General features: G+C 36.3%; 2 protein-coding genes across 6 annotated transcripts in view; one reads left to right on the forward strand and one right to left on the reverse strand.

Annotated features, from left to right (window-relative positions):
• The window catches only part of DNM1L (dynamin 1-like), a 38,638-nt gene extending 22,526 nt beyond the window's left edge, over positions 1 to 16,112 (forward strand). For 2 of the 5 annotated variants that reach the window (XM_010566240.1, XM_010566241.1), the window contains 14 exons: positions 635 to 755; positions 1,377 to 1,508; positions 1,803 to 2,009; positions 2,215 to 2,335; positions 3,701 to 3,856; positions 3,968 to 4,057; positions 5,060 to 5,152; positions 6,725 to 6,781; positions 7,067 to 7,180; positions 8,041 to 8,118; positions 10,330 to 10,497; positions 11,178 to 11,287; positions 13,676 to 13,835; positions 15,251 to 16,112. In XM_010566240.1, coding sequence (XP_010564542.1) covers positions 635 to 755; positions 1,377 to 1,508; positions 1,803 to 2,009; positions 2,215 to 2,335; positions 3,701 to 3,856; positions 3,968 to 4,057; positions 5,060 to 5,152; positions 6,725 to 6,781; positions 7,067 to 7,180; positions 8,041 to 8,118; positions 10,330 to 10,497; positions 11,178 to 11,287; positions 13,676 to 13,835; positions 15,251 to 15,307 — 1,664 coding nt within the window. In that variant the 3' untranslated portion in view covers positions 15,308 to 16,112. The remainder of the gene's footprint in view (positions 1 to 634; positions 756 to 1,376; positions 1,509 to 1,802; positions 2,010 to 2,214; positions 2,336 to 3,700; positions 3,857 to 3,967; positions 4,058 to 5,059; positions 5,153 to 6,724; positions 6,782 to 7,066; positions 7,181 to 8,040; positions 8,119 to 10,329; positions 10,498 to 11,177; positions 11,288 to 13,675; positions 13,836 to 15,250) is intronic. The other 3 variants (XM_010566243.1, XM_010566244.1, XM_010566242.1) reach the window with 2 other exon arrangements.
• On the reverse strand, positions 8,129 to 25,191 carry YARS2 (tyrosyl-tRNA synthetase 2, mitochondrial). The gene is made up of 6 exons (XM_010566239.1): positions 24,935 to 25,191; positions 22,844 to 22,999; positions 22,344 to 22,514; positions 21,270 to 21,877; positions 10,237 to 10,396; positions 8,129 to 9,808 (listed from the first exon to the last, which is right to left on the reverse strand). The coding sequence occupies exons 1-4, from the start codon at positions 25,099 to 25,101 to the stop codon at positions 21,718 to 21,720; spliced, it is 654 nt and encodes a 217-aa protein (XP_010564541.1). The 5' UTR covers positions 25,102 to 25,191; the 3' UTR covers positions 8,129 to 9,808; positions 10,237 to 10,396; positions 21,270 to 21,717.
• Positions 25,192 to 25,393: the final 202 nt, after the last annotated feature.

Below are 25,393 nucleotides of genomic sequence, written 5' to 3' on the forward strand. Positions count from 1 at the left end.
CCACAGTGTCTAATATAAAGCTTAGTTTTAATTTGGAAAACATTCAGTCGCATATTCAATAAAAATTAAATCCCCTGAAGCTTCTTCAGTGGATGGATTTCAAGCCATTCAGTCTTGGGGCTTTCAGTTATGTATTTGATGCACTATGCTGGGAAGTGGGCCTGTTGCCTCCATTAGCAGCTTGTCCAGTGGGTAGTGGTATTTCAAATATAGTTCCAAACAGATTGCCATTACATCTGATCCTACATATATGCTAGAAATATGTTCAGTCCACTCACACTTGTGAGTTCCCTGCCTTGCCTTACTTGGTCTTCTTCGCGAGTGCTTAGTAATGCCTCTAACCTCATGCAAAAACGTTTGTTGTAATCAGTCATTACTATAATTTCAAACTGTATGGTGCCTAAACCTTTTTCTTTAACCAGATCTGTGTGGGGATTAGTACCTGCCAAGTACTTTCTTATACTCCTGTTAATAAGGGGCTCCAGATTGACAAATACCACATGTTCTTGCGCTAGTCTTTGCTGGTTTGCAGTATTAAACTTTATGCAGCTGTCTGAGGAACTTTTTGAATGATGAGTTTTAGCTAGCTTGATCAAGACAAAACATCCCTGTCAGTGAGTTTTCCTTCTGGTAGGTCGAAGAACCCTTGCTGTTATCACAAAGCTGGATCTCATGGATGCTGGCACTGATGCTATGGATGTGCTCATGGGAAGAGTGATTCCAGTAAAACTTGGCATCATTGGAGTAGTAAACAGGTCTGTCTGGGCACATTGATGCTATTTTTAAAACTGTGTTAATATGAAGTAATGCTTTTGGCTTTTTTAACCATTAATATGGTTTTAAGAATAAGGTGACTTGATGCTGAAATAAACTTCTGAATAAGCAAGCGAGAAGCTTGTTACTCACTTTTCAAAAGCCTTTCTGTTCTTCTTCCACTCAACCAATTGCTAATCTAGAAAGGAGTAGGGACACTTCTAAAAGAACTTTAGTGTCACTTCTTTCCACTGTTTTCTAGCTTGAGCGATGCTGCTGGTCAGCTGTTCACATTAGCACTGATCCCATACAGATCTTGTATGTATTAGTGCTAACTGCATGTGGCTATAGTACTGTTCACTTTATTTTTTGCATTAGCTAGGTCAAATCTCATGTAGTTTTGGTAAAAGTGTTGCTTAGTCTGTGTACAGCTCCTACCCATACTGATTTGTTGACTATGCTGCATGAACAACAAATAAAAATGTTCATTGTCTAAGGAAGATGAGTTATGTGTGTAAAGCAAAAACCAGCTGTTAGATGTCCTGTCCAGAAAAGCAGAAGTGTAAACTATTTTTACTTTGCATCTGTTAACTAGTGTGTAACTCTGCCTTTTTTAACTTCAGGAGTCAGTTGGATATTAACAATAAGAAGAGTGTAGCAGATTCCATTCGTGATGAGTATGGTTTTCTTCAAAAGAAGTATCCTTCCCTAGCCAATCGAAACGGAACCAAGTATCTTGCTAGAACACTGAACAGGTATTACATATTATGTAAAATAAAATAAATGTGTGCTTTTATATTTAAGATATAAATCAGTGTGTTAGAAATATGTGTAAACATTTATTTTTACCTTTCCTTTCTCTTTTGATGCTGTACAGTGATACATTAAGGAAAACTCTGTTTGGTTCCAAATTCAGTTTCTGAATTTACTGTAATTTTCCTGAGTGTTTTCCTTTTGGTGATTGTTTTCTGTCTCTTCTCTGTTTTGATGGAGATGATAAAGCTGAAACTTTTCCTCCCTTCTAATGAGGCACTGTTTTCTATTTTTAGACTACTGATGCATCATATCAGGGATTGCTTGCCAGAACTGAAAACCAGAATCAATGTCTTAGCTGCTCAGTACCAGTCTCTGCTAAACAGCTATGGGGAACCTGTTGAGGACAAAAGTGCCACTTTATTGCAGCTTATTACCAAATTTGCCACAGAATATTGTAACACTATTGAAGGAACAGCAAAATACATAGAGACTTCGGAGCTGTAAGTAGCGAATGTTTTTTCTAGAATATTGACTGAACAGTTAGATCGAGTTGATCTTCAAGTGGCTCTTGCCAATGAAAGCCAGCAATAGTATTACACTAGAGCATAACATACTCAAAAATGTTTGAATCCAAGTAACTGTACAAAATCTTTGCAATGAGAGCTTTTTTCTTGTTTGCTGCTTCAGTTGTTATTTTATTTTCAGATGCGGTGGAGCTAGAATCTGTTACATTTTTCATGAGACCTTTGGAAGAACTTTAGAATCTGTTGACCCGCTGGGTGGCCTTAACACAATTGATATTCTGACTGCCATTAGAAATGCTACTGTGAGTGTTCTTCTGTATTTATAAGTGTTGTTGCTGTATATTGGATATGAAGATAAGGTTTCAACAAATCTGTGCTCCTTCAGTCCTGTGAATTAATGGTCTCAGCTGAATGAGTTAATAGGAAGAGGCTGGATCCTGCTTTTTGGTATTTTAATTGCAATCCAAATTTGCAGCCATTATCCTATGTGGAATGAGTTTAAGGTGAATGCTTACATCTCATTACTATTTACAGGCTGAAATAAAGCTCAAGCCCAGCTTTGGCAACCCTATGCTAAAGCTATTATGTATTACAGAAATGGTGATGGAAGACTGCCTCTGCATTTATTTTGCATTAAGCACTTCTGTTAGTTATGAAGACTCAGTCTGAGATGTATGGGCTAGAACACATTCAGATATTTTAATTCTTTATAAGGGACACAACTCTTCAATGGTTCAGTATTTACATGACAGGTTCGGTTTCTTGTGAATATGGGAACTGGTGTTACTAAGAATTAACAGAGTAAGTTTGCTTTTAAATTTTGCAGTATATAGAATGTTCACTCCTTAGAGCTTGACTTTGGATGTCAAACACCTGTCTGCTTTTGTATTTTGTTCTGTTGGGTGTGGACAGACAGTCAGGTTTCTGCGTGGTCAATAATTATTCAAACTTCTAGCACATTAGGTACTCTGCAGCAATGATCTGTGTGCATGCTCCTATCCTTCTGTAAATGTAACATGTAAAACAGCATTTAGTAACAGGAGAGATGTCTTGTTTTTATGTGACGTATCACATATTTGTGTTTCTAAAGCTCATTTAATTTTCAAAAAAAGGAAATTTCAAGTAAAAAATGTTTCCTGTGTAGCTAAGCATTTGTCTGTATAGTCATAAAGGAAATTATCCAAAACACTGTAAATCAGTGACACTGTATTATGATTATACTTAACAGAAAACCCACCTATGTTACAGTAAGAATTGTATACCCAGGACTGTCAAATAAATAATGGTAACTTTTCTCTCTGAAGTTAGGAAGAGAATGTCCTTGCCTTTTTAATAAATTTCATTTAAACTTGAATCCACAAATGTGAAAAGAATTGTTCGTAGTTGTAAGCCTACAGTGACATTAGTGGGTAGAAATCCTCAAGATTCTATAAGGATGCTGGTTAATCATTATTTACCATACTGTTTGTCTTAAAGGTAATAACTTTATATTTTATAGCTTTTATATTTAAATATTCTTGTAACATATTTTAAGACCTGTTCTGAGTGTTCTTTTGGGTGCGAGCAGTGTGACCTGATTTATTCTGGGCTTCATCAGATACTACTACTTATAAATACATATTGTTTTAATACACAATTTAGCAGCTTTTTCCCTCCTTTTGCACTAGGGACCCCGTCCTGCCTTGTTTGTTCCTGAAGTTTCATTTGAATTGCTGGTAAAAAGGCAAATCAAACGTTTAGAAGAACCTAGCTTGCGCTGTGTGGAGCTGGTTCATGAAGAAATGCAGAGGATTATCCAGCATTGTAGTAATTACAGTACACAGGTAAAAATGTATATTTTAGAATTATATTTCTAATTATTGGGCTCCCCTCCCACCCCAACTTCCCTAAAAAATTCTGGAAGTCCTATCAGTAAATTTCTGTTTTGTTTTTAGGAATTATTGAGGTTTCCTAAATTGCACGATGCCATAGTTGAAGTAGTAACCTGTCTTCTGCGTAGAAGACTTCCTGTCACAAATGAAATGGTAATTTTCCATCTACTGTAGTTTTGCTGGAAAAAGTGTGTGTTTTCTGGAGTCTTTCTTGATGGTTCTGTTTGCTCTGTAATGTCAGGAACCCAAATTATTAAAGGAATCTTAACTTATATTTGTTAAATAGCTAGGTTTTTAGTATCTACACAGTTTGAAACTTCTTCTATATTAGAAGATAGGTACATAAAAAACAACAAGATGGGGGGAACCCTCTTCAGCTTATTGTCCCCTATGTTTCAATTTCCCAGGAAGAATTTTACTAAAACTTGGACTTAACATCTCCTACTCTTTCTGATATAGGTATATTTTCCTCCCTTGTAACAGAAGCTGCGCGTTTACTGTAGATGGGATGCAATGATGAAAATTAAATTGTCCTTATTCTGTGTGTTTTGGAGATAAAATCAACACAAAATGTTGATTTTGCTTGTAATGCCCTTTGGCTAGTGAGAACTAAAAATTCAATTTCTAGCTTTGAGTAAATATGTTTTAATATAGAAGTCTGCTTTGGGCTGCTTATTGGGGAGAAAACAAGTGTTTCAGTTATTGACTCTGTGTATGTTTGATGTGAAAAGCAAAAATTGTTCTGTACGCTCGCTATCCTCTATAGTGAGCCATCTCTCTCATTGGTTCAAGTGTTGTATGTGGCTTGTGGCTGAAGGCTGACTATATAGCTCGCTTCATTACTATTTAGCGTACGCTCATTAAATTGCTGAGTTTTGTTTATTTATTGCTGGAGAGGGGTTAGCTTGATGAAGCTAACAAGTTAAACTGATGTAACATCCAAAACAGCTGAAGGTCTGAATGTATTGCAATGAACGAATGAATTCCCTTCTTGCCTTCTGGATCAGAACTTTAATGTCTTTGGGGCAGTAAGAATGGTCTTTTGCTATGGACAGTTAGACTATGCTTTCTAGCATTATAGGTCATTGCTCTTCACTAGCATTAGATTTACTTTACTCACTGAATTTTTTAACTGTGAATGACATTGCGTTGCAGGTTCATAATCTAGTGGCCATTGAGTTAGCTTATATCAATACCAAACATCCAGACTTTGCTGATGCCTGTGGTTTAATGAATAACAACTTAGAGGTAAGAAAATACAGCCTCTTAAAAGGTCTTCTGACTCCTTTAAGTGAGAGCCTAAATGATTGGTAAAAGAACAAATGCTTCAATTTCTTTCATTGAAGCACAGTTCTACATTTTGAAATATAAAAATATGATATATTACAAATATGGTGTATACTCTTTTATCTTGTGATCTGTTGATTTGTTAGATTTATATTGTATATTACGTTCAGGAACAGTGGTTGATGTTTCACTGACAACAATTCTGCCTGTATTTCTGAATAAGATGGGCACCTAATTGAGTATTGGCTATTAAATGAAATTTTTGGAAGAGAAACTTCAGATAGAAAGTTGTGAAATACTCTTGAATATTGAAGTAACTGCATTTTGTCTCTGACAGAATGTATCAATATCTATAATGTTCCTGTCATTCAGGAAAGGATAATACAAGTATTGTTTCCTGTATTTAGGTTCTAATTTCTGCTTCTTTTTGGCATTGTTCTTGAATCCCTGTGTTACCACACTTCAATCTCCCTAAGACACTTTCTCCATCAATCTCCCATAAGCCTTTTACAATTTCAGTAGTCTTTCTGTTTTTCAAGCCCAGCTTTGATTGATAATAGTTGTTGCTGTCATCATCCTATAGAAGCAGTTGTTCTGCAACCGATCTGCTCAATTCTTTCTCGCAATCTGATTTTGTTGCAGTATTTCATCCATCTGGCGAAGAGCTCACTAATATTCTTGTGTTGCCCTGCTTATCCAACACATACTTTCATAGTAGCGTTCTTTTTAAATGCTTCTGTTACAAGTTCTGCTCTGTAGTTCTAACCTTTTACCTTCTTCTATACGTAAATTTTGTATCGACTGGGTATGCAGTTGAATTTGCCTTGGTAGACTGCTCTTGAATCTAGTTCAGAAGCGATGTGTGTGCAAACTGCTGTGAGTACAAAAATTAGGACTTCGTGAAGTTGAACATATGAGTTTATTGTATTATCATGTGTTACTTAAACTAGTTCTTTCCCAACGTTTTTCTGAACAGGACATTGAAATTTTTGAAGAAACAAAGCATGTAAAACATCTTATCCTTATTCAGTGGACAATCAATTATTAATTTCAAGAAAAATCGGATCTTTGTTTGTCCTGATTGCTTCAAATTCTGTTTCACTATAAAGTGAATTCTGCCTCCTTCCTTTTGGGCTAATCATAGTTAACCCTGCTGGCCACAGAATCAAATCCTTTTAGATTACTGCGAAGATTTAAAGCTTAATGAGGCCTGTAGGGTATCTATGCTGAGCCAAACTGTGTAGCTTTGATCTTGTTTTTTTTAAAGGCTCTAGTTTTGATTATGGAGTGTGTTGCAAAAAGTTTTGCAGAAGTTTTTATACTGAGAATTTACTTTTGACCAGGTAATCGGAGTAGTTTTATCCAAATAATTGAGGTTTTCATAGGATCATATAGCATGACTACATGCCACTGGATGAGATGAAATTACTAGTGTTTGTCTCTAAAATGTAAGTCATCTGTAAAATATGAATCTTGCATATGTGTTGATACAGAGTAATACATAATTGAGGTCTTGCTGGATTGTTTTTAAAGGAACAAAGGCGTAACAGGTTAGCCCGGGAATTGCTTTCTACTGGGCCACGAGACAAGGTAAATAAATGTTGATTTTTATTTATTTATTCATTTAAAGTTGATCAATTTTAATTATTGGAAACTTTGGTGTGCTGCCCTAGTAACAGTCCTGGGAGCTTCCAGGTATTGATTTTTTTTCTTTCAATTTCATAAGATAGAAGTGGAATGTTATTTTCTTCTTCCAAAAATGCAATTTTTGGCAGGTTTTAAATCTGGGATTTCTGAAGATTTGCCTATAAATTTACATTAATATTACCCTTATTACTTGAATGTCATCTGAGGTAAGGCTTAAAATACCTGCAGATGTTAAATATGGAGTCAGAACTTTCAGCCATAAATTTAAGCATGCGATACGCTGATTTCAAAAGATACACAAGTGATTTAAAATATTCAGTGTGCCAACATAGTGACTTGGTGGTGAGTTTTTGGTGGTTTTTGGTTTTTGTGGTTTTTCTTGGTTTTTTTTTTTTTTTTTTTTTTTTGCAAATGGCTTTTAAAACTGCAATTTATTGCAGTCTTGCTTTCTTTGGGAGAAGATGGTAGAGGTGATGTTTTCAGTTGATCATCATAATCCAGTCATGTATTTTGTCTCTGGAGCTTGCTTAGTTTTACCAGGTTTTGGGGATTAGTTCAATGACAAGTAAGTACATGGGTGGAAGAACCAAGTGTCATGGAAAACATTGCCTGGCTGTAGAAATGAATGGTCTGACAATCAGCTGGAATTTTAGACAGTTAGGTATTTAATACTGTGTGACATATTTGGAATCCAAATATACAGAATACAGTTTAAGCTCCTCACAGGTTGTAACAGGAGTTACTACAGCTGATAGAAATTGGTTCATTAAGTTTGTTAGCTTAAAAAGTGAGACAAAGTCCCAGAATGGATCTAGTATTACTGCCTTTAATCAGCAGAAGCCAGCTGATGGATGAACTGGGAATTTAAGATAGCTATCTAGAGATTGCTTTCAGTGCTCTTTGATCCTTCTTTTTATTGACTTCGTATTTATATCATCAGTGTAGGAGCTGAAATGAAATTGAAGGCCAGATAAGCCAAAAGTCTCTTAACTGTCTTGGAGATATTTTTTTTTTTTTTTTAAATTTCTTTCTGCTTATATTACTGTTCTGCTTGCGAATTCAAAATATTTTCATCTCTGGTTTTTTAAAGATACTAGTAGGTAAAAGTGTATGAAATTTGCTAGGTAGATTTGGTGGTCTTCAGTTGAATTTTATTTTATATTTTTTTTTTTTCCCCTCCCTGCATTTTTTACCTTCCTTAGTCTACTAAAGCTCCAGGTGCATTGACACCTGCCTCCCAGGAGACTGTTACTGCTGCTTCTGCTGAGGCTGATGGCAAGGTCTGTCTTGATTTTTCCTATAAGCACTGCATGCACATTTCTGTTGTGGTGCACCGCAGATAGTACGGAAAGCAGTTTGTATTTAGTGTTCTGTCACTGACACAGTATGCCCTGCAGAGTATAGTCTACTTGGCATTACTGATATTAGTATGTGCAGTGGCAGGTAAAGATGTGCCATTAGGTGGCAAAGTCACTGCTTTCTGTTTGAACTCTTGGTTGCAATATATTGTGGTGCAAGTATGCAGCATAATTTGCCTCAAACTGTAGTCAGTAGATTGTTTGGTGCAACAGTATTGTAATCAAAAGTGTTCAGCATGGTTGTTAAACTGCATGTTTTTAATGTGTTGACAGTTAAAGAAGGAGGACAGAAGATAAGCTAAAAATGTGAGTTTCCTGCTTCCTGCAGGGAATCCTTTTAGGCTTTGTTCAAACTGAACCTCCTTTTTGTTGTTTCACGTAATTGTTCAGTCCTTGGTTTACTTATATTTGTGAAATGTGTTCTGCAGTGGTTTTTTACACTTTAGGTGTGCTGTCTCTTGTGTTAAAATAACAGCTCATTATTGTAAAGACTTTTTTGTTAATTGCCTTCACTTGGAGTCAGAAAAGATGGGTAGTCACAAGTTTGTGTATTAGTAGTACCAAGAGGAGTTAGGCTTTCAGCTTTTTGCATATGCACATTCAGCTTCTAGTGCAAAGCTGTCAGTCTGTCCTGAACAAAGTCAAAATCGAGTCAGGGGTAGAATTTTAACAATTATTTTCGTCAGAGTATTAGAGGTTCTGATATGCTGCAAACGTTAAAAAGAAGTCAAGAGCTACTGTGAGGATACTGTTGTGACTTAAGAAATTGCAGGAAGCTGCCAAATTTGGTTTAATTTGTGTTTCCCACAAAACCTGTCCTTTATTAGGTGGTACATACCCAACACTTTTTCTTGTGAAAGAATGTAGCTCTGTTTCTGAAACTACTTTGGAGATAGAGCAGGTTCCGTAGTAGAACTGAATGAGAATGGCACAGGGTTTTTTGCATGTTGAATAGCTGACTTGCAATCAGAAATAACATAGTGGAGCTTTCCTCATCAATGGTTCTTTCTTATTAGCAGGGGTTGATTTGAATTCTTACAGTGTATTTTTTACAGCACCTCTGAACAGTTGTGCAATTTTAATAAAATTTCTGATGTGCACAGTTTAGCTGGGTTTCCTCCTAGTATGCAACTGTTAGTATTCTATTTGCTGTGCTTTGTTTCTCACTTTTTTTAGACTCAAGATCAGCCTGTGGTGTTTTAACTGTAAACACAAAAAATAAATTTAGCTTATTTCCTCCTATATCTGAAACAAGACATAAGTAGTAGTAGTTCAGAGCCTTGAATGTTTTTTTCATGCAAAGGTACAAAATAAAAATTACCACTGTTCCACATCAAAATAAACTGTTTGTGTTTGGTTTTCAATATGAATTTAACATGTGGTGGATACCATCTACTAATATTTCTTTTGTCCAGTGATTCCTAATGTTTAAGAGTTGGGTGTTACGTCCTTTTCTCAGGAGATCAGTGAGTCATTCTTTGTCTGGAACTTCCCAGAAACTCTGATCTTGACTTCCAGAGGATGGAGATTTTTAATTTCTTTTAATTTGGTACAAAGAAAGCCTTCTGTAAATTGAGGTCTGGCAGCACAAATATGTTCATATCTGTGATACCTGGAAACATAAATGTGCATATTTTTTTAGCTGTTATTGTAAGACACTTCAGTTTATATTTAAATAAATACCAAAGAATTTAAATTCAAGCCTTCCAAGAGCTGTGGTAATCTTCACACTTTCAGAATGGTCCTGATATTATAGGTTGTATTGCTCCAAGGATGTATGGTAAAAGTGGTAAAAGCGAAATGATTTAGGAAGACCATTCCATATTTCAGAAGTGATTTGTAGACCCTTAAAATGCTGGGGAGCTTCTCTATGTGAGGCATCTTCATACCATCATTAGGAAGAATATGAGTTTTAAAAGCTTTCATTTTACTGGTACTTTGTGTCAGCTGTAAGCAGCAAAGGGAGAACAAAGGTGGGGAATGTGAAGAATAGAATGAAGGGAATATACATATGAAAATCTAATTTTTAGTGAGCCTTACTTATAGCTCAGTAATAGTAGATTTGATCAGTCACTACTTTGCAATGCCTAAGTTCTAACTCTCCAACGTTTCTTCATTGTGCTGTTTGTGCAGGCTGCTCCTGGAGCAGGAGATACGTCTCAGGAGCCTGGAACAGGCGTCTGGAGAGGAATGCTGAAACCTTCAAAAGTGGAAGAGGTATCAGCAGAGGAAAAATCCAAGCCACCTGCAGCTCTACCTGCTAGTCCTCAAAAAGGACATGCTGTAAACCTATTAGATGTGGTGAGTCATGAAAGACAAATACCTCCTCTTTGTAGTTCAAGCTCAGGAAAAACATCTGAATGTTGTAATTTTGATTACATCCAGATCTTGTAATTTTGCGACTAATGTATGATATCTTTGTAAATAGATACCACTATAGGGACAGGGAGCTCTAGCCAGTCTCTTCTGCTTTCCTGCTTGCCCAATCTTTCATTGTTCCCCCCGCTCCAGTTTCAGCCTATGATTTGGGCTAACTGGCTTCCTTTCACAAATTCCTGTGCAAGTGCACTCCTTGTCTAGATAGCTCTTTGTAGAGAAACAATCTCAGCTCATGTCTCAACTCAAATTCCTGCTCTTTTTTGCTGAAGTTGGTATTTTTATATTAGAGGAAAAGAATCATTAACAAACACTTAAGTTAAAAATAGATTGGAGATCCTTTAAGTGTTTGGAGAGCTTAGTTCTTTTAGTGAGCTTTTAAAAAAAATTTAGTAGTGGTGCCCTCTGACCTTTGTTTCACAGATCTGGATTTTGACATGTCTCTAAGTCTGAAGACTTAAGAGGTTTGTTGCACGACTGGTTACATCTATCAAACTATCAGACTAAAAGAGCGATAGTTTATTTTAGACTCCACAGTTTGAGTTTTATTTACTTATGCAAATGAGCAGAGTTAGTAAACTGTGGTTTTTATTTTTTTAACATAGCCTGTACCTGTTGCACGCAAACTTTCTGCCCGTGAGCAACGAGATTGTGAAGTGATTGAACGACTTATTAAATCTTACTTCCTTATTGTCAGGAAGAACATTCAGGACAGGTAAAACAAAACTTCCTAGAAATACTTAAGGCATACAAATGTTGTGGTATCTCAAGAGTCATGTATATAATCTTGTTATTTTATCATGTTCTTATGTTTGTAAGCAGAGAGAAAAAAATTTTTTTTTTTCTTTTTAGAAGGGGCAGCAACAGTAAAACTTGACCCTTCACAGAATTAAGAATCCTGAAGAAGCACTTGTTTTCTTTAATGGACTATTTCTTCCTATTTCAAACAGGAAGGTGGAATAGGAACTACTGCAGCTAAGTTTTCTAGTACTTAGCTATAAGGATGGAAATAGCATAAAAGTAATGTTTCAGCTGTGTGCCACTATGGAAAATGCCTTTAAAGTTTTGCTTAAAAATTGTTGTACTTTTTTTTTTTTTTTTAATGAAGAATGATGTAAAACTTAGCTTTGCTTAAGTCTTTGAGGAAAGACCTAACATATATATAAAATATGGGAAATTTGGGGGGAAATACAGGAGTCTGGAAACCAGAGTTTAGAGCAGATTAGTGAGGTCATAGAAGTTTTATTCTATCCAGTAAACTAATATTCTCCTCAATATAATTTTTAGTATTTCATGGCAAGGAATTGTTTTGTTTACCTTAATTTTACTGCAGTGTTAGTACTAGTAGTGTTACCTCCTTGTGTATTCTAAACAATCCCTTCACATTCTTTGCAGTAAATATGCATACATAAGGAAAAAAATAAAATGCTATCTCAAGTATTATGAATTTGATGTATTAGGACATCCTCACCTAATTCAGAAATATTTTTAGGAAATACCTTTTGAAGATGGTACTCATGTCCGTCCCATATCATACTTGCAGAACTAATTCAGGCTCTTACTTGGATGGTTTGGATGGTATCTGTACCCACACAGCTTTGAACCTGAGTTTTGGGTTGCTTTCACTCTTAGCCAGGTGACTTCCAAAATATTCTAGGCTTCTTTCTTAACCTCTTCTTTGGTAGACCTTGCAATGTATTGGTTTGAAAGGAGGATGTAAATTGAATTACTTGAGTACTAATAGATCTATATGGTCTCATCATGATTTCCCAGAAGTCTTTCCACAACTGGCTAGTAAAGAATCATAACGCAGCAGAATGCAGTGGCAAAATTCCCAGCCAAACTTGGCAGTATGATTCCAGAAGTTCAGATGTGTTGATCTTGGGTCTGGCTGTTTAGACTTGCATGGTCCTTGTCAAGTTAATTCTGCAGTGACAATTGCAGCACTCTAAGAATGAGCAAAAACTCTTGATCACCCACGAAAATTATTTTGATTTAGGTGTAGGGCTATGGGTGTGTTAGAAGAGCGATGTGGTTGCTACTTAATGAGTCAGTACTGATGATATGTCAACTCCTAGTCCACTCTAGTTGCAAAATACTGCTGCTAAGAATTACACCAACAAGGTTGCCTAAACTAATATGTTTTATTTCTCAGCTGGGAACAACCATCAGTATTTTTATTGTCAGTTACTGTTACTCTGAAATAACCTGACGTGCACTAATTCAATTTTTGATGCTGTGTTTATATCCCCAGATTTTAGTATGCATTAGTATGATGATTTGATTTTGTCAATACTCGCGCAAATATTTTCCCTCCTTTTTCAGAAGAGTACTGCTACACGTATCCTAAGTCCCAAAGACAATCAGGTTCAGCTAGATTCAATACTTGGAATTTTTTTCAGGAAGCTTAGTGGCATGGAAATCAGAGCTAAGGCAGTGGTTTCTTTCAGGTGTTTTTAGCCTGGCAACAGAGCTGAAAAATGTCACTCTACAGATTCTGTAATGTCTTTCTGATGGATTATTCTTGATTCTCATTGGTTGCCGCCTGTCCCCATTCCAGACACATATATTTCACACTTAAACTCCATTTGCATTTTTAATTTGCTCTCACATTATGCTCTTTGATATCAGAGATAATGTGGTCCAGTGTTTGAACAGTGATGCTGTTTTCAGTTCATCTGCTAAGTAAGATCAGATATATGCATTCTTTCTTTGCCTCCTTCCTTTCTCATTCTCACATTAAGATTGATTTTAGGGTTGAAATGCTTAGCTTTTTGTCAAGCCTAGCACAGTGGAGACTTGGGTTGGTCTCTAGTGAGCAATGTAATTTATTCTTATTTTTTACACTATATATATATTCATGTATATCATATATTCATATATATCATGCAGCTATCCTATTTGGAAGAAATTCAACAGCTCTTAAATTGCACAAGATACTGCATTTATTTGAGAGAGAGTTTTTATTTACAGTAGTGGTATATTCCTGGTAGTTTGAGCCAAGGCTGTGTGTATCTGCTTACTTATTACATTGTGCATTCTTCAATCTAGAGCAGAACGCGTTTTGAATAATTCTGAAGAAACAATCTTTATATGCTTGCAGTGTGCCAAAGGCAGTGATGCATTTTCTGGTGAACCATGTGAAAGACACTCTTCAGAGTGAGCTGGTAGGCCAGCTGTATAAATCCTTGTTGTTGGATGACCTTCTGACAGAATCTGAGGACATGGCACAGCGCAGAAAAGAGGCAGCTGACATGCTAAAGGTATTAAAAAGATCAGGAGCTCATGGGAGTAGTTAATTAAATTGAAACCATATAAATGTGAGATTTTTTTGAAGACTTGCCTTCCTTTTTAATTTGCTGCTTTTTAAGAGTATGCCAGTGTATTACTCTCTCTGCTAGAGGAATTAAAGCAATATGTGACCAGAAAGTATTATGTAGATTGAGTACTTGGGAAGAAGTGACTTAAACTATATTTTGGGCATAAAGCAGAAGCTCTAATCTGGTGTTATTTTCAGTTATACATTTGCTTTTAATAATTTGCTTTTATTTAACTATTTTATAGTGTTCAGCAGTTCTCTTTTGGGGGATTAAGCTTACAGTGTTTTAAGTGCTGTATGCTTCACACAGAGCCTGCTGGCCAATGGCTGGTGCATCTAGACAGTAACCCATAATACGAACAGTGGGACTGTTGGGATTCACTTCTGATGACCCCTGTGTACATCTGTATGACAGGGCATTTGTGACATGTCCATGTTACACAACTCTTTGTTTTTTTTCATTGTTATGTGGTGTATCAGCGTCTGCACCAGCTGCATCAGAAATAACGCTGCTTTGGGTTAAACTGCATAGAAAGAGTCCCTTTGCCAGTTCAGCTCACGGAAGAAGTAGCAAGAGGTGCTTCTCCTTCACATGCAGTGTGGTCAGACAGCAGGTGTTTGAGAGATTGGATACTCTGAGATACTGCTTGTCCAAGACCACCTGCAGCAAGTTTAAGCTTTGCTATTATATGATCAACATTTGAGTGAGGGGAACTGTCTGTTAATCTGAACTGTAAACTTTACAGGGCCAAACTCATAGCTCAGATTTCCCCAAATTGGGGTAATCCTTTAAATAATGTTAGTATTAGTTGGTATTCTGAGCTTTTAAACTTGCAAAGTTTAGCAGGCTAGACTGTAATGAATGCACCAGAATGCTAAAAGCGATATAAAATAGGTACAGTTTCCCTTTTTATTTTGAGGAAGGTTAAAAGCATTAAAACTGTGTGTGGTGAGTCAGCCCTTTTTTATAAATACCAAATGTTAAGAGGCGTTATTTGGAACACTGAGTACGTAAAAGTTGTTCAAAACAATGACAATGAGCTCTTTTTGCTTCTAACTGAAAGTTCAGTTTTCAATTTTTAATTCTTACCTCTCTAGAGAAATGATTTAATGACACCTATGCTATGTTTTACCATTACCTTTTGCTTGGTAGTATTTTCCACTTGCCTCATCTTTTGCAGATGGAAGGCTTCAGAGTTGTTAAGCAATGTTGTTGCAGGTAGTTACCACTTATTTCATAATGAAAATCATTAGCTTTAATTTGATTAACATGACGCTTCCTAGACTGCTGCTGTTCTCTTTGAGAAATCTCTTCAGAAAAACTAAGTAACTTTGGCTTTTCTGTCTTTCTGTGTGCAGGCCCTGCAGCGAGCCAGTCAGATCATTGCAGAGATTCGTGAGACACATCTTTGGTGAAGACTGTACCAGCCACACTATTTATAGGCATTGGAGGTTATATTGACTTGAAAATTGCTAGGCATGGTATATGGAGTAGAATTTTTATTTATGAACTCTTATCTGTGTACTGCAACTGTGTAAATCTGCTCATGTAAAGACAGTTGGTTTGATTTGCAAACAGAAAAATATGCTGTATTTTGCAAAATAAGTCGTATTTAATCCACATAATAAATGGCTCTAAATGTTTCCTTACCAGCTTTCTGGTGCAAATTAAAGCAGACCAAGTCTACTGTCTCAGTGACAGTCTCATTTGAACTTGGGGAAAAAACATTAAAGTTCCAGTGCCTGACTTGCTAAACAGGTTGCCTGTGGTTAAGATGGACGGTGTAGTCTTGTGGCATAGTTTTAAGCTGCTTTTACAACAGAAGTTTAAATACTGTGAAGAGAAGAGAGCACCGAGTATTTTCTTTCATGAATATATTGCATGCACTATGACAGATGGAGGTATCAATTTTATAGCACAGTAGAGGTGTCTACCGTATTACTATGTATGTGTGTCCCCATTTTTTTTCCCCAAACATTAAAACTGCGGACAAAACTCTGAACTTCATTTAATGGAGTATCATGTAGGAAGAATTAGCCTGGAGCTTGCAAACAATAACAGCCTACTAAAATGTGGGTGCAAAGTTATTCATGTGCACTGGAGCTTGTGTATAAATGTTGGGGTTTATAATCAGGTACAAGAACACCTTCCCCTTCCTCCCCCCTGGGACCAAGCCCCTGGACCACCCGACAGTAGATTTGTCCTGGCAGACCTGAAAAATAAAAACGGATTTCAAAACTGTAACGGGATAATAAGTGTTTCTTTTAAAAACAGATTAAGTTGGCCAGGGAGAAGGGGATCCCCACAACTTCTTCCAAATTTTGCAATGTATGTCAGTATGAAAGAAAGTCTGTGGGATTGGAATATTTATACCAGAGATTACAGTTACTTTTGAGGAAATTTTACTGTGCTGTAAGTAGCTTTTTTCTTCTTTCTTTCCTTTTTTTTTTTTTTTTTTTTGAGGACAATCCTAAAATTAGGGAATTTTAGGTTGGAAATTAAGTTGATGACTTATTTTCTTCTGTTTATAATTCATACAGATAAATATTGATCACACTAGCCTTTAAAAAGTAAAGATTTTAATTTTTATGGATAAAAATTTATTTAAACTCCAGCCAGCACACTTGCATGTACTTTTCAAGCAGATTCACTTTTTTGTATAAAGTAAAAATGTTTACTATGGTGTTGCTGATATTTTATCACAACTTGCATGAAAAACAGGACACTGCTGTTAACATCCATGGCTTGCTTTTATGATATTGGGCTAATATAGTGAGGTTTTTATTACCACATTCAGTTCCTTCCCCATTTCATCAGTTAACAGAAATGTAATTCCTTTTGTAAGCTGCTACAGATTGAAAATTTAAAAACTGTTAAGACCTTAGTTTACAAGAAGGTCTGTTTAAAAATGTGTTTTTTCTCACGGTAATCTTCAGTTTGGCACCAGTATAAGTACAAGGAATTAAGTCTGACAGATGCGGGTACTTTATGCATGATCTGAAATAACTTGTGCAGAACACACAAATATATTCTGTATCTTTAAACAGCCTAAAAGATCATGATGTATGCTCCATGTGTAATGAAAACAAAGGAAGTAATTTTAACTTCTTGCATTGTATCCGGGGATGGTAGTTCTCAGATTTAAGAAATGTGACTGTAGTGAAGCGCAAGCCACTTTTCAAATCAATTTTGGTGAACAGCGAAAGCTTCTACTAGTTTTGTCGAAAGCATTACATTTCTGTTTGGAATTCACCTGACGCCTCTTTCCCTTTTACTTTCAGCCTCTAAAAAGTATGCTTTCAACAAGGTAGAGCCGTCCATAAGTGAACTGCTACCTAAGCTTTAACTCTGAAAGTTCAGTCAACAGTCTCTTGTGAAGAAATATTCTGACTTGTAAAGTTTTCAAATGTTGCATAAAGCAAATTAATTCCATTTATTTAAGAAATTCCTGCAAGTGTTAACTGGCTCTGTAATATCACGTGAAATTTCCACAGTGTTAATTTGTTTTTTTGAAATGTTATGATTTTTTTAAGTTTCACAAAAATTTTCAATTTGGTAATGTTTGAGTGCCAAGAAATGAACTTGATTTGTAATCCTTAATGCAAGTCTTTAAAAATCCATGCTGTAACAATTCTGTTAATAAATAAACAGATAATATACAAAGTTAATTATCCCAGAAATAAAGTTTTGAACTGACTTGTAGTTCAGGTGGCAGGACTTACATGCTCTTACAAGTTAATAGTACAACTACCTGTATTTGTACAGACAGACTTAGGTATGTTTGCACTTGCCCTCATGCAATTCTACATTGTTAGTTGCATAAGTAATAGCATAGACAGGCTGCTAGTGGCTATTAATGGTTTTTAAACAATCTGTTGTCTGGAATTGAACTAAAATACTTAAAATGCTACTGTTACTGCAACCATTAAAATAAATTACAGGAAAACTATGGAAAAAAAGCCTAATGAAGGCTTTCAGCAACTGAAAAATTCCCAGATTAGACAAGACAGGTTTACAAATGTTTTCTAGTCAATCTTATTTAATTTAAACTTGAAATACTTTTGTCATCAATGCACAAATTTCAGCTAACTTAACTTGTGTTCCAGTGAAACACACAATCATGGGGGAGAAAAACCACTGTAGCTAAGTTTAGATTACTAAATGTTTGACATTAATATCTGACCTATGTGTGGTATTACTGTAAATAAAACATAGTATCCCTATGTGAACAGTTTGTCAATAAATTACTTGGGTTTTTTAGTAGTTGGTTTCAAATTTCACTTAGTGGAATAGATGGTTAAGGGGGATGTCTGTGTGCTTCAAACTGTATTCTGAAGTAAACATAACAAAACTTACATAAAACTTGCTTTTACTCTATGCTTTATGGAGGATTGACTTTGAAAGATGCCAGATTGGATATTGCAAACTCAGGTCCCTGCTTTATGGAATACAGCAGGGGAAACAACATGCCAATCTGTTGTGCCCCTGTTGGTGACTTGAATTATCTTGAGTGTTTTGGGTTTTTTTTTCCACAGTTGAAATCGTTCAGCTATGAGAGCGAGTGCGAGCTGGTATTTTCTGTAGATATGGAAGATCTCAAATGCATCTGCTTTTTAACTTGTTGCCAGTAAAACTCTTGTGCTGAGGTAAGAGCTAGATGATTAATACTTCAAAGTTTAAGAGAAAAGCAGAGTAGACCACCTGAATATGGTTTTATGCCCAGTGACACTGTTTGAACTAGCAAAGGTGCTTTCATGCTCTTGAGAGCTCCCTTTTAGATTACTTGCTGCATGCCCTTTCAGCCTTTACCTCTTCATTGCTAACTGCCAGAATAATGTTAAATTCAAGCCCTCCAGATTTTGCTGTCCCTAGATACTGTCCAAATGTTTTTTTGGTTTTGGGTTTTTTTTTAATGTCTGGCCCAAATAATTACTTTTCTTCTTGCACTTCTCCAAATCATACATTTGTAGACATGTTAAATACTTTAATATTAGTTACTACTTGTTTACATTTGAACAAGCTATGTCTCCAATTACCTGAACATACCTGTTTTGGGATACATGAGAAATGAGACCAGGCTAAGAAAGAACACTTGATTTTTTTTTTTTTTTGTCATCCTTGATTCTTGGCCTAAGTGTTCAAATGTTCAGTTGTGATATCCTGTATGGTTATGAAAAGTAGTGGTTTCCAAAGTGTTTCTTTGGAAAGAGTCAGGGAAGGGTGTGGATTGCTAGGAGTTGGTCAAAAAAGAAGCATGGACTAAATTTCTTGGAGTTTATGATCTTATTAAAAACCTTGTATGCAAAGAATTTAATTTCCTTTTTATTTTGTATTTGTAAAAATAAATAAAATCCTTTTAATACTTGATCCAAGTGGGTAGTAATGGTTTTAAAAAAAAATATTTGAAATTTGTGGATATATGTGTATCTGTACCATTTGGAGTTGAAGGAAAAAAGGCAGGAGAGAGATCAGACATGAAACATGACTTAGTCTACTCCTAGGAGTTTTATTTTCTGCAACCAGAAAGTAACTGTCAAATCTGATCTGTTACATTTCTCTGGAGGCTAACATGGGTGTGTACTGCTACATTTTTGTTCCTGGGTGCATGTTTCTGTATTGTTATAATGGTTCTGCTATTTAAGAAATGAGACAGCTCTACTATTAAGTGGATGAACGCAACATTCCCTTCCCTTCTTCTATCCTTTTCATGTCAAAAATTGTGATTTTTTTTTTTTCCTCCATATGCTTTCTCTAGGATAGTGCTGATCATTACTGCAGCTTAACGCAAAGTAACAAGCAACAAATTGGTTCTGAGAGCTAACAGGGTAGGTAGAGCTTTTTTTTAAGGTAGGAATGACTCAACTACTTTATATAGCAGAGATTAGGATAGAGAGATCTCATTATCAGGCAGATAAGTGGGATCTAGAAACTGAAATTAATATTAAGAACTCCATGTGGTGAGGTACTGAAAGTGCTACCATATTAGAGTTTAATAATCTGAAGAAACTGTGATGTATATGCAGCAAGACACTGTAATTTATCACTATTGAAATCTTGATTGACAGTGCAAATAAAGCCAACATCAAGTTCATCACATCAATTTGATCAACATCAAGTAAAAAAAAAAAACAAACAAAGACAACCCACCTAAAAAAAACCAACAGAAACTCCACACCCAACTATAGAATATCTGGATTCCTGAGATTGACTTCATATAACTTCCCTATTCTTCTCATAGGCTGGGTGGTTTTAAACCAGCTGAAATGCCATGACTTAATCTAACAACATCAGAGATGGTGATGAGGTAGCCAAGATTAAAGCTGCTCCCCTTGTGGCTGCAAAACTGTATTGTAGCAGTTTCATGGACTAGGAGATGATTCTCTTTGGCCTAAGTAAGTGTGAGGGTTACCCTAAACCTCAAGAACAACAGTACAGCCAAGGCCCAAAGCAATCAATCACCTCATAAATCAGAATGAGGGCTTCATCTGTGTTTGCACTGGGGCAGGGAGGGTCCTGTAAGAAAAAAGTTCTGAGCCTGCCAGCTACATTACTGTGTTCTAAGAAGTTAACCAGTTCTAAGTAACTAAAATACAGGCTTGTATGACAAATAATCTTGGTAACCACATGTGGGTTGTGGTGGTGTTGCTATTCTACCAACTCTCAAAGTATATTCTTTCTTTCATGCTGTCTTTACAAGAAAATGAGGACGCTGTGATCCCAAGTGTTGGCTATGCCATAAGCAGTAGGATCACTTTCTGCTCTTTTATGAAGTACAGCTTTTGCACGTTGCCCTATCTGAAGGGTCAGAATTTTAAATTGCAAAAGCCTATAGCTTCCCTCACATGTTTCCTGGTCCAGATACCCTTGTGGTGCTGTTCACCCACAACCCTTAGGCATCTAAAATTAAAAAAGCTTTCATGTACATGCTTCAATTCTTCTGATACGCAACTGACAGTAGACAGTACAGCAACTGACTGTGTAGAGCCAACAGAACTAGTGCCAGGATATACCTTCAGCAAAGATTCTAGATAGTACAGATGCATCCATGTAATTCACAAGACTAAGTGGAATGGGTGTCACCCACATTGTAAGTCACACTAAGTACATAGAAGGCATAAAAGGGATTTATCAATCATGAGGCTGATTTAACCTTTGAAAGGCTCTATACTCTTACATTTCAAAAAGTGAATTTGCTATTTATTACCACATTAAGGCTGGAAAGCATTTTTGCAGTGTGCCCCCATACATAACCAATAAGAAGCTTATATATTACAGCTTGATCATTGTACTCATTTATTGTGAATCTTCTACAGCTTCCTTCAAAGCAAACCTGTTCAGAAAAAAAAAAAAGGTTGATCGTAGGTTGGTTGTCCTTACCCACTTATGCAGGTTTTACAGTTAGAATGAAGTCAAACTGACAGTAGCACACATTCTCTGTACGAAGTACTGGTTTCAGGTATGCTTTTGCTCATCTTGCTGTGGATTATGCTGTAGAGTACCTGGCCACTGTTCTCCTCCTACAATACAGAAGGTTGTTAAAGGAAGGGAAAAGCATCTCCATCTTTGGACTCTGAAATCACTCTTTTCATCTTCTTGTGCACATCCTCTTATGGTGCTTTGAATAAGGCAGAGTATCTAAAAATCTCTGCAGTGGTATAACTTAGCTGCCTTTATTTGAACTCTGTTGGTGTATTTTGAGAACGAACTATGGTAGTAGTGGGCAGTCTGTGAGCTGTGTAGTAACACACAGTATAGAAACATCTTCAAGTACATCTTCGAGCAACAGAGTCAAAATGATACATCATTTCAGGGAGAAGTTCTGTTGTCACAACTGCAGCCATTTTATAATGTAGTAATTTTTCTTTCCAATCCTAAGCAATGATACTCCATTCTTGAGAATGTGCTGTCCGAGAACAAGAACAGTCTCAGGATTAGTTACTCGAATCCCATTTACTGAAACTCCACCATCTGCAATTTTCTGGTACCTTAAAAAAACAAAACAAAACAACAATTGGTAATTGCAAGAAGCAGCTATTTATTGCTGTTAAGTATTTAAAGTTCAGTGAGGGTTTTTTTTGGTTGGATCCATAATTGAATAAATTTTAATTCTCTTGCACTTTACTTTCAGTCCAGGTCAAGAGTGACTGAAATTAACCTTAGCTCTACCACTCCAATTCTTTCTGAGAGGTATGAGGAAACTTAGGCTGTTGCCTTCAACTGTCCCTTCATCAGGTGTAGATTTTACAGCTAAGGTACGCAAGACTGCATTACCCTACACTTTCACTTCAAAATGGAATGAGGATGCCTGCTCCCCTCTTCCTTAATGCTGGTATGTAGAATGCTAGCCTGTTTCCACTTGATTTTGCTGTCCTAATCGTTTAACTTCTGAAAGCATACCACTACAACCTATTTACATTGAGGTATTACCAAAGAGCACAGGTGATAACATACCCACTAGGTCCATCTGGAATGGCATTTGCTTTGCGACACAAGTCAAGAATGTTCATTCCAGGTTCAAGCATCAATTCAGCTGAAGGAGCTTGCCTAAAAAGTTCCTGTAACTCTTGGTCAGACATAGCTTCCAGTGCCTCCGTGCTGCTGTGATAAAGGGCCTTAGTACACCTGTGAGAACGAAGATCATTGAAAATACAGCGCTAGTCTCATCTTCACACAAAGTGCTACTCTAACTAATCAGACCCCCCCCCCAAACTTCTTCTGAGGGTCCACACAGTAAGAGAAGTACTTAAAGTACACCCCAATTTTCTTTTTATCATAACCCACAGCATTTTTTTTATATACTGTTAATGTATTTTTAAGTCTACAGAATTACTACAGTCTTCTCTTTTAACAGCTGAGCAACAACTAACTACATGAAAATAGTCCCTGAAAATCTATGGATAATTACCATTGAATAAATCTGAAAGAAAACTGCTCAACAAATCAAACTTCACCTTTTAGCAGATTCTAGCCCCTCTCTACCATGAACAAGCTTGGTTACTTCTGCAGCAAGTCGTTTCTGAGGGCCCCATTTTTCAGGTTCTTTAGCATGCATTTCCATGATGTGGTCAATCTCCTCAAGAGGAAGGAAGGTGAAGAGTTTCAGGTATCTACCAGCAAAGAAAAAATGATTTTGTCTATATAGTCATCATTACAGACTTCCTGCCTTTGTCATTCAAACTTCATTAACTACACTAAAATGATTCTTAATCGATTTAAGAAATCCGTATTACAGATATTCTGTCCTTTCAAACAACAATTTGGTTTTGCCCACATGCTTCAGCTTACCAGGATAACTCACGTTTTATTTAATATTCCACTTAGGGTAATGTCTTCAGACATAAGATAGTGTCAAATGCTCTTTTAAAGCTTGCATTGCAATCAACAACTTGGTTTTCTCTTGAAACATTTACTTTACAGGATTTATTGCAATTGTGTATCAACTAACAATGTTTTTTATTACATTCTTCGTAGTTGCACAATATGCTAATGCAAAATATCACTGCCATTCTGTGGTGATCATGAGACAGAAGTATGCTATGTACTGATGAGTACCTCAACAGGAAGATTATTTAGGCTAATCAAGAATTTAAAGGTGTGTATCTAAGCATAGTCCCATTTTAATAGGCTTGCAGTAGTATGAAATGCAGTGCATTAAAAAAGGTACTTTTACTGTTACCAAGTCTGAAGACATGAAACATTTTAATGCTAAGTACCCACATGCCCTTCTTATCAGTCTGAAAAGTCTGGATGCAGAACCTGAATTTGAAATATCAGGGCATAAACCTTTGAGAGAGTTAACTGAGTTATGAGACAGGTTACAATACAAAAGGGAAATACCTGTCTGAGATTTATCAAGACTCATATTTGACAGCGATACTGGAGCTTAAAGAAAAGCAGATTTAGAAGAGAACATATAGCAACTTACTAAAATTAACATAATGCCCTGAATAAAGCTATCATCGGCTATTTGTTTTCAGCCATGTAACTGGCACACCAGCATGGAGGCTAGCCGTCAATGAAGGCAACCTGTCAAATGGTATTTCTCATATTTTTGCTACCCTTTCATGTTCTTAAATATTTTTACACTTGTAAGAATATGAATTATGTCTGATTGACACGGATTCAGAGAGAGCACAATGAATCCAAGACCACGTTTTGCTCATTGCAATTGCTCTACCCTAAGTAATGATTACTCAGAATTGTGTCTTTGTACGTGCTACAGCTTTAAGTAGTAGTTGGGTAGCGTTACCTGTCTCCTAGGCATGTTTTTATCTAGACCAGTGGTCTCCAGAGTGGGGTGCCAGCACCCCAGGAGGTACGCAAGATGATCCACTGGGGTGCCGGAAGAAAATTTTAGAACTTCAGTAGTACATTTATATAATCTATAAATAAATATAAAAGTATTGGGAGTGCATGCTCAAAATTTTTTTTTACTGGTAGGGACACATGATCAAAAAAATTTGAAGACCGCTAATCTAGACAGTTAATACAATCATAAATAGGAACTTCCTGGCTTTTTCCTAACAGGGCACTATTTCAATTTGCTTAGGGATATGCAGTTTTTAATGTGATGCAGTTCTAGAAGCTGAACTTTATGTGTTTGTTTATAACCAGTTAAGTAGCTTCTTGCAATTAGAATGTGGTGCTTCTGGATACCTCGTACTAGGTAAAAACTTGTAGTAATTGGTATCTATTAAACTGCAGTTGCTTATTACATTTTATTCAATACTGTGATGTTACAGTACTGAAACTAACATAGCTCGTAAGATAAAGTCACCCCACTGGTAGAACAATGCGTTGCGCTTTACTTGTTTGTTCATCCACACTCTAATTTTATGATGCGTATGCCAGCATATGGAGACAGGTTCCACTATCCTGTATACTTATGAACCAGTCATGCCTGTTTCTTTAATGACCGTACAGTTATAATTAACATACACTTCTGCAAGTAGCTCACATTGCACACAGAACAGTTACAGAGAACAGTTAGGATCAGGTTTTATAAACAATGACAAAAAGCAAGATGAAGAAGAAGTACTTACTTTTCAACTATATTATCTTGTTGCCTGACAAAAAACTGATATAGCTCAAATGGAGAAGTCTTATCTCTGTTTAGCCAAACTGCATTGCCCGCAGTCTTTCCCAGTTTATCTCCAGTAGTACTGGTAATAAGAGGTACAGTAATTCCAAACACATCTGTTCCTGTCATCCTGAGAAAGAGAAGAGTCACCAAGTGTTTAAAACAATAAAAATAAATCACTTCTTGGTAAAACTGACAAAAATATAAGCATTCTGTAAGATTCTATCCTTGATATAAAGCAGTTAAATAACACAGGGGGGCGAGGGGCAAAAGATGCCAGAACACTGTTTTGCGAAGAGTGCTTTAGGGAAAAAACCCCCACCCCACCTTGAACTTAGAAGTTTAAGTTCTTTTGTGTGTAACGAAGAAGTTTACACACTTTGAATAAGCAGTTTCATGAGCAACAGCGCTAGCAAATGCA

This window comes from Haliaeetus leucocephalus, unplaced genomic scaffold, assembly GCF_000737465.1.
Source record: "Haliaeetus leucocephalus isolate CR32 unplaced genomic scaffold, Haliaeetus_leucocephalus-4.0 Scaffold206, whole genome shotgun sequence".
NCBI lineage: Eukaryota > Metazoa > Chordata > Aves > Accipitriformes > Accipitridae > Haliaeetus > Haliaeetus leucocephalus.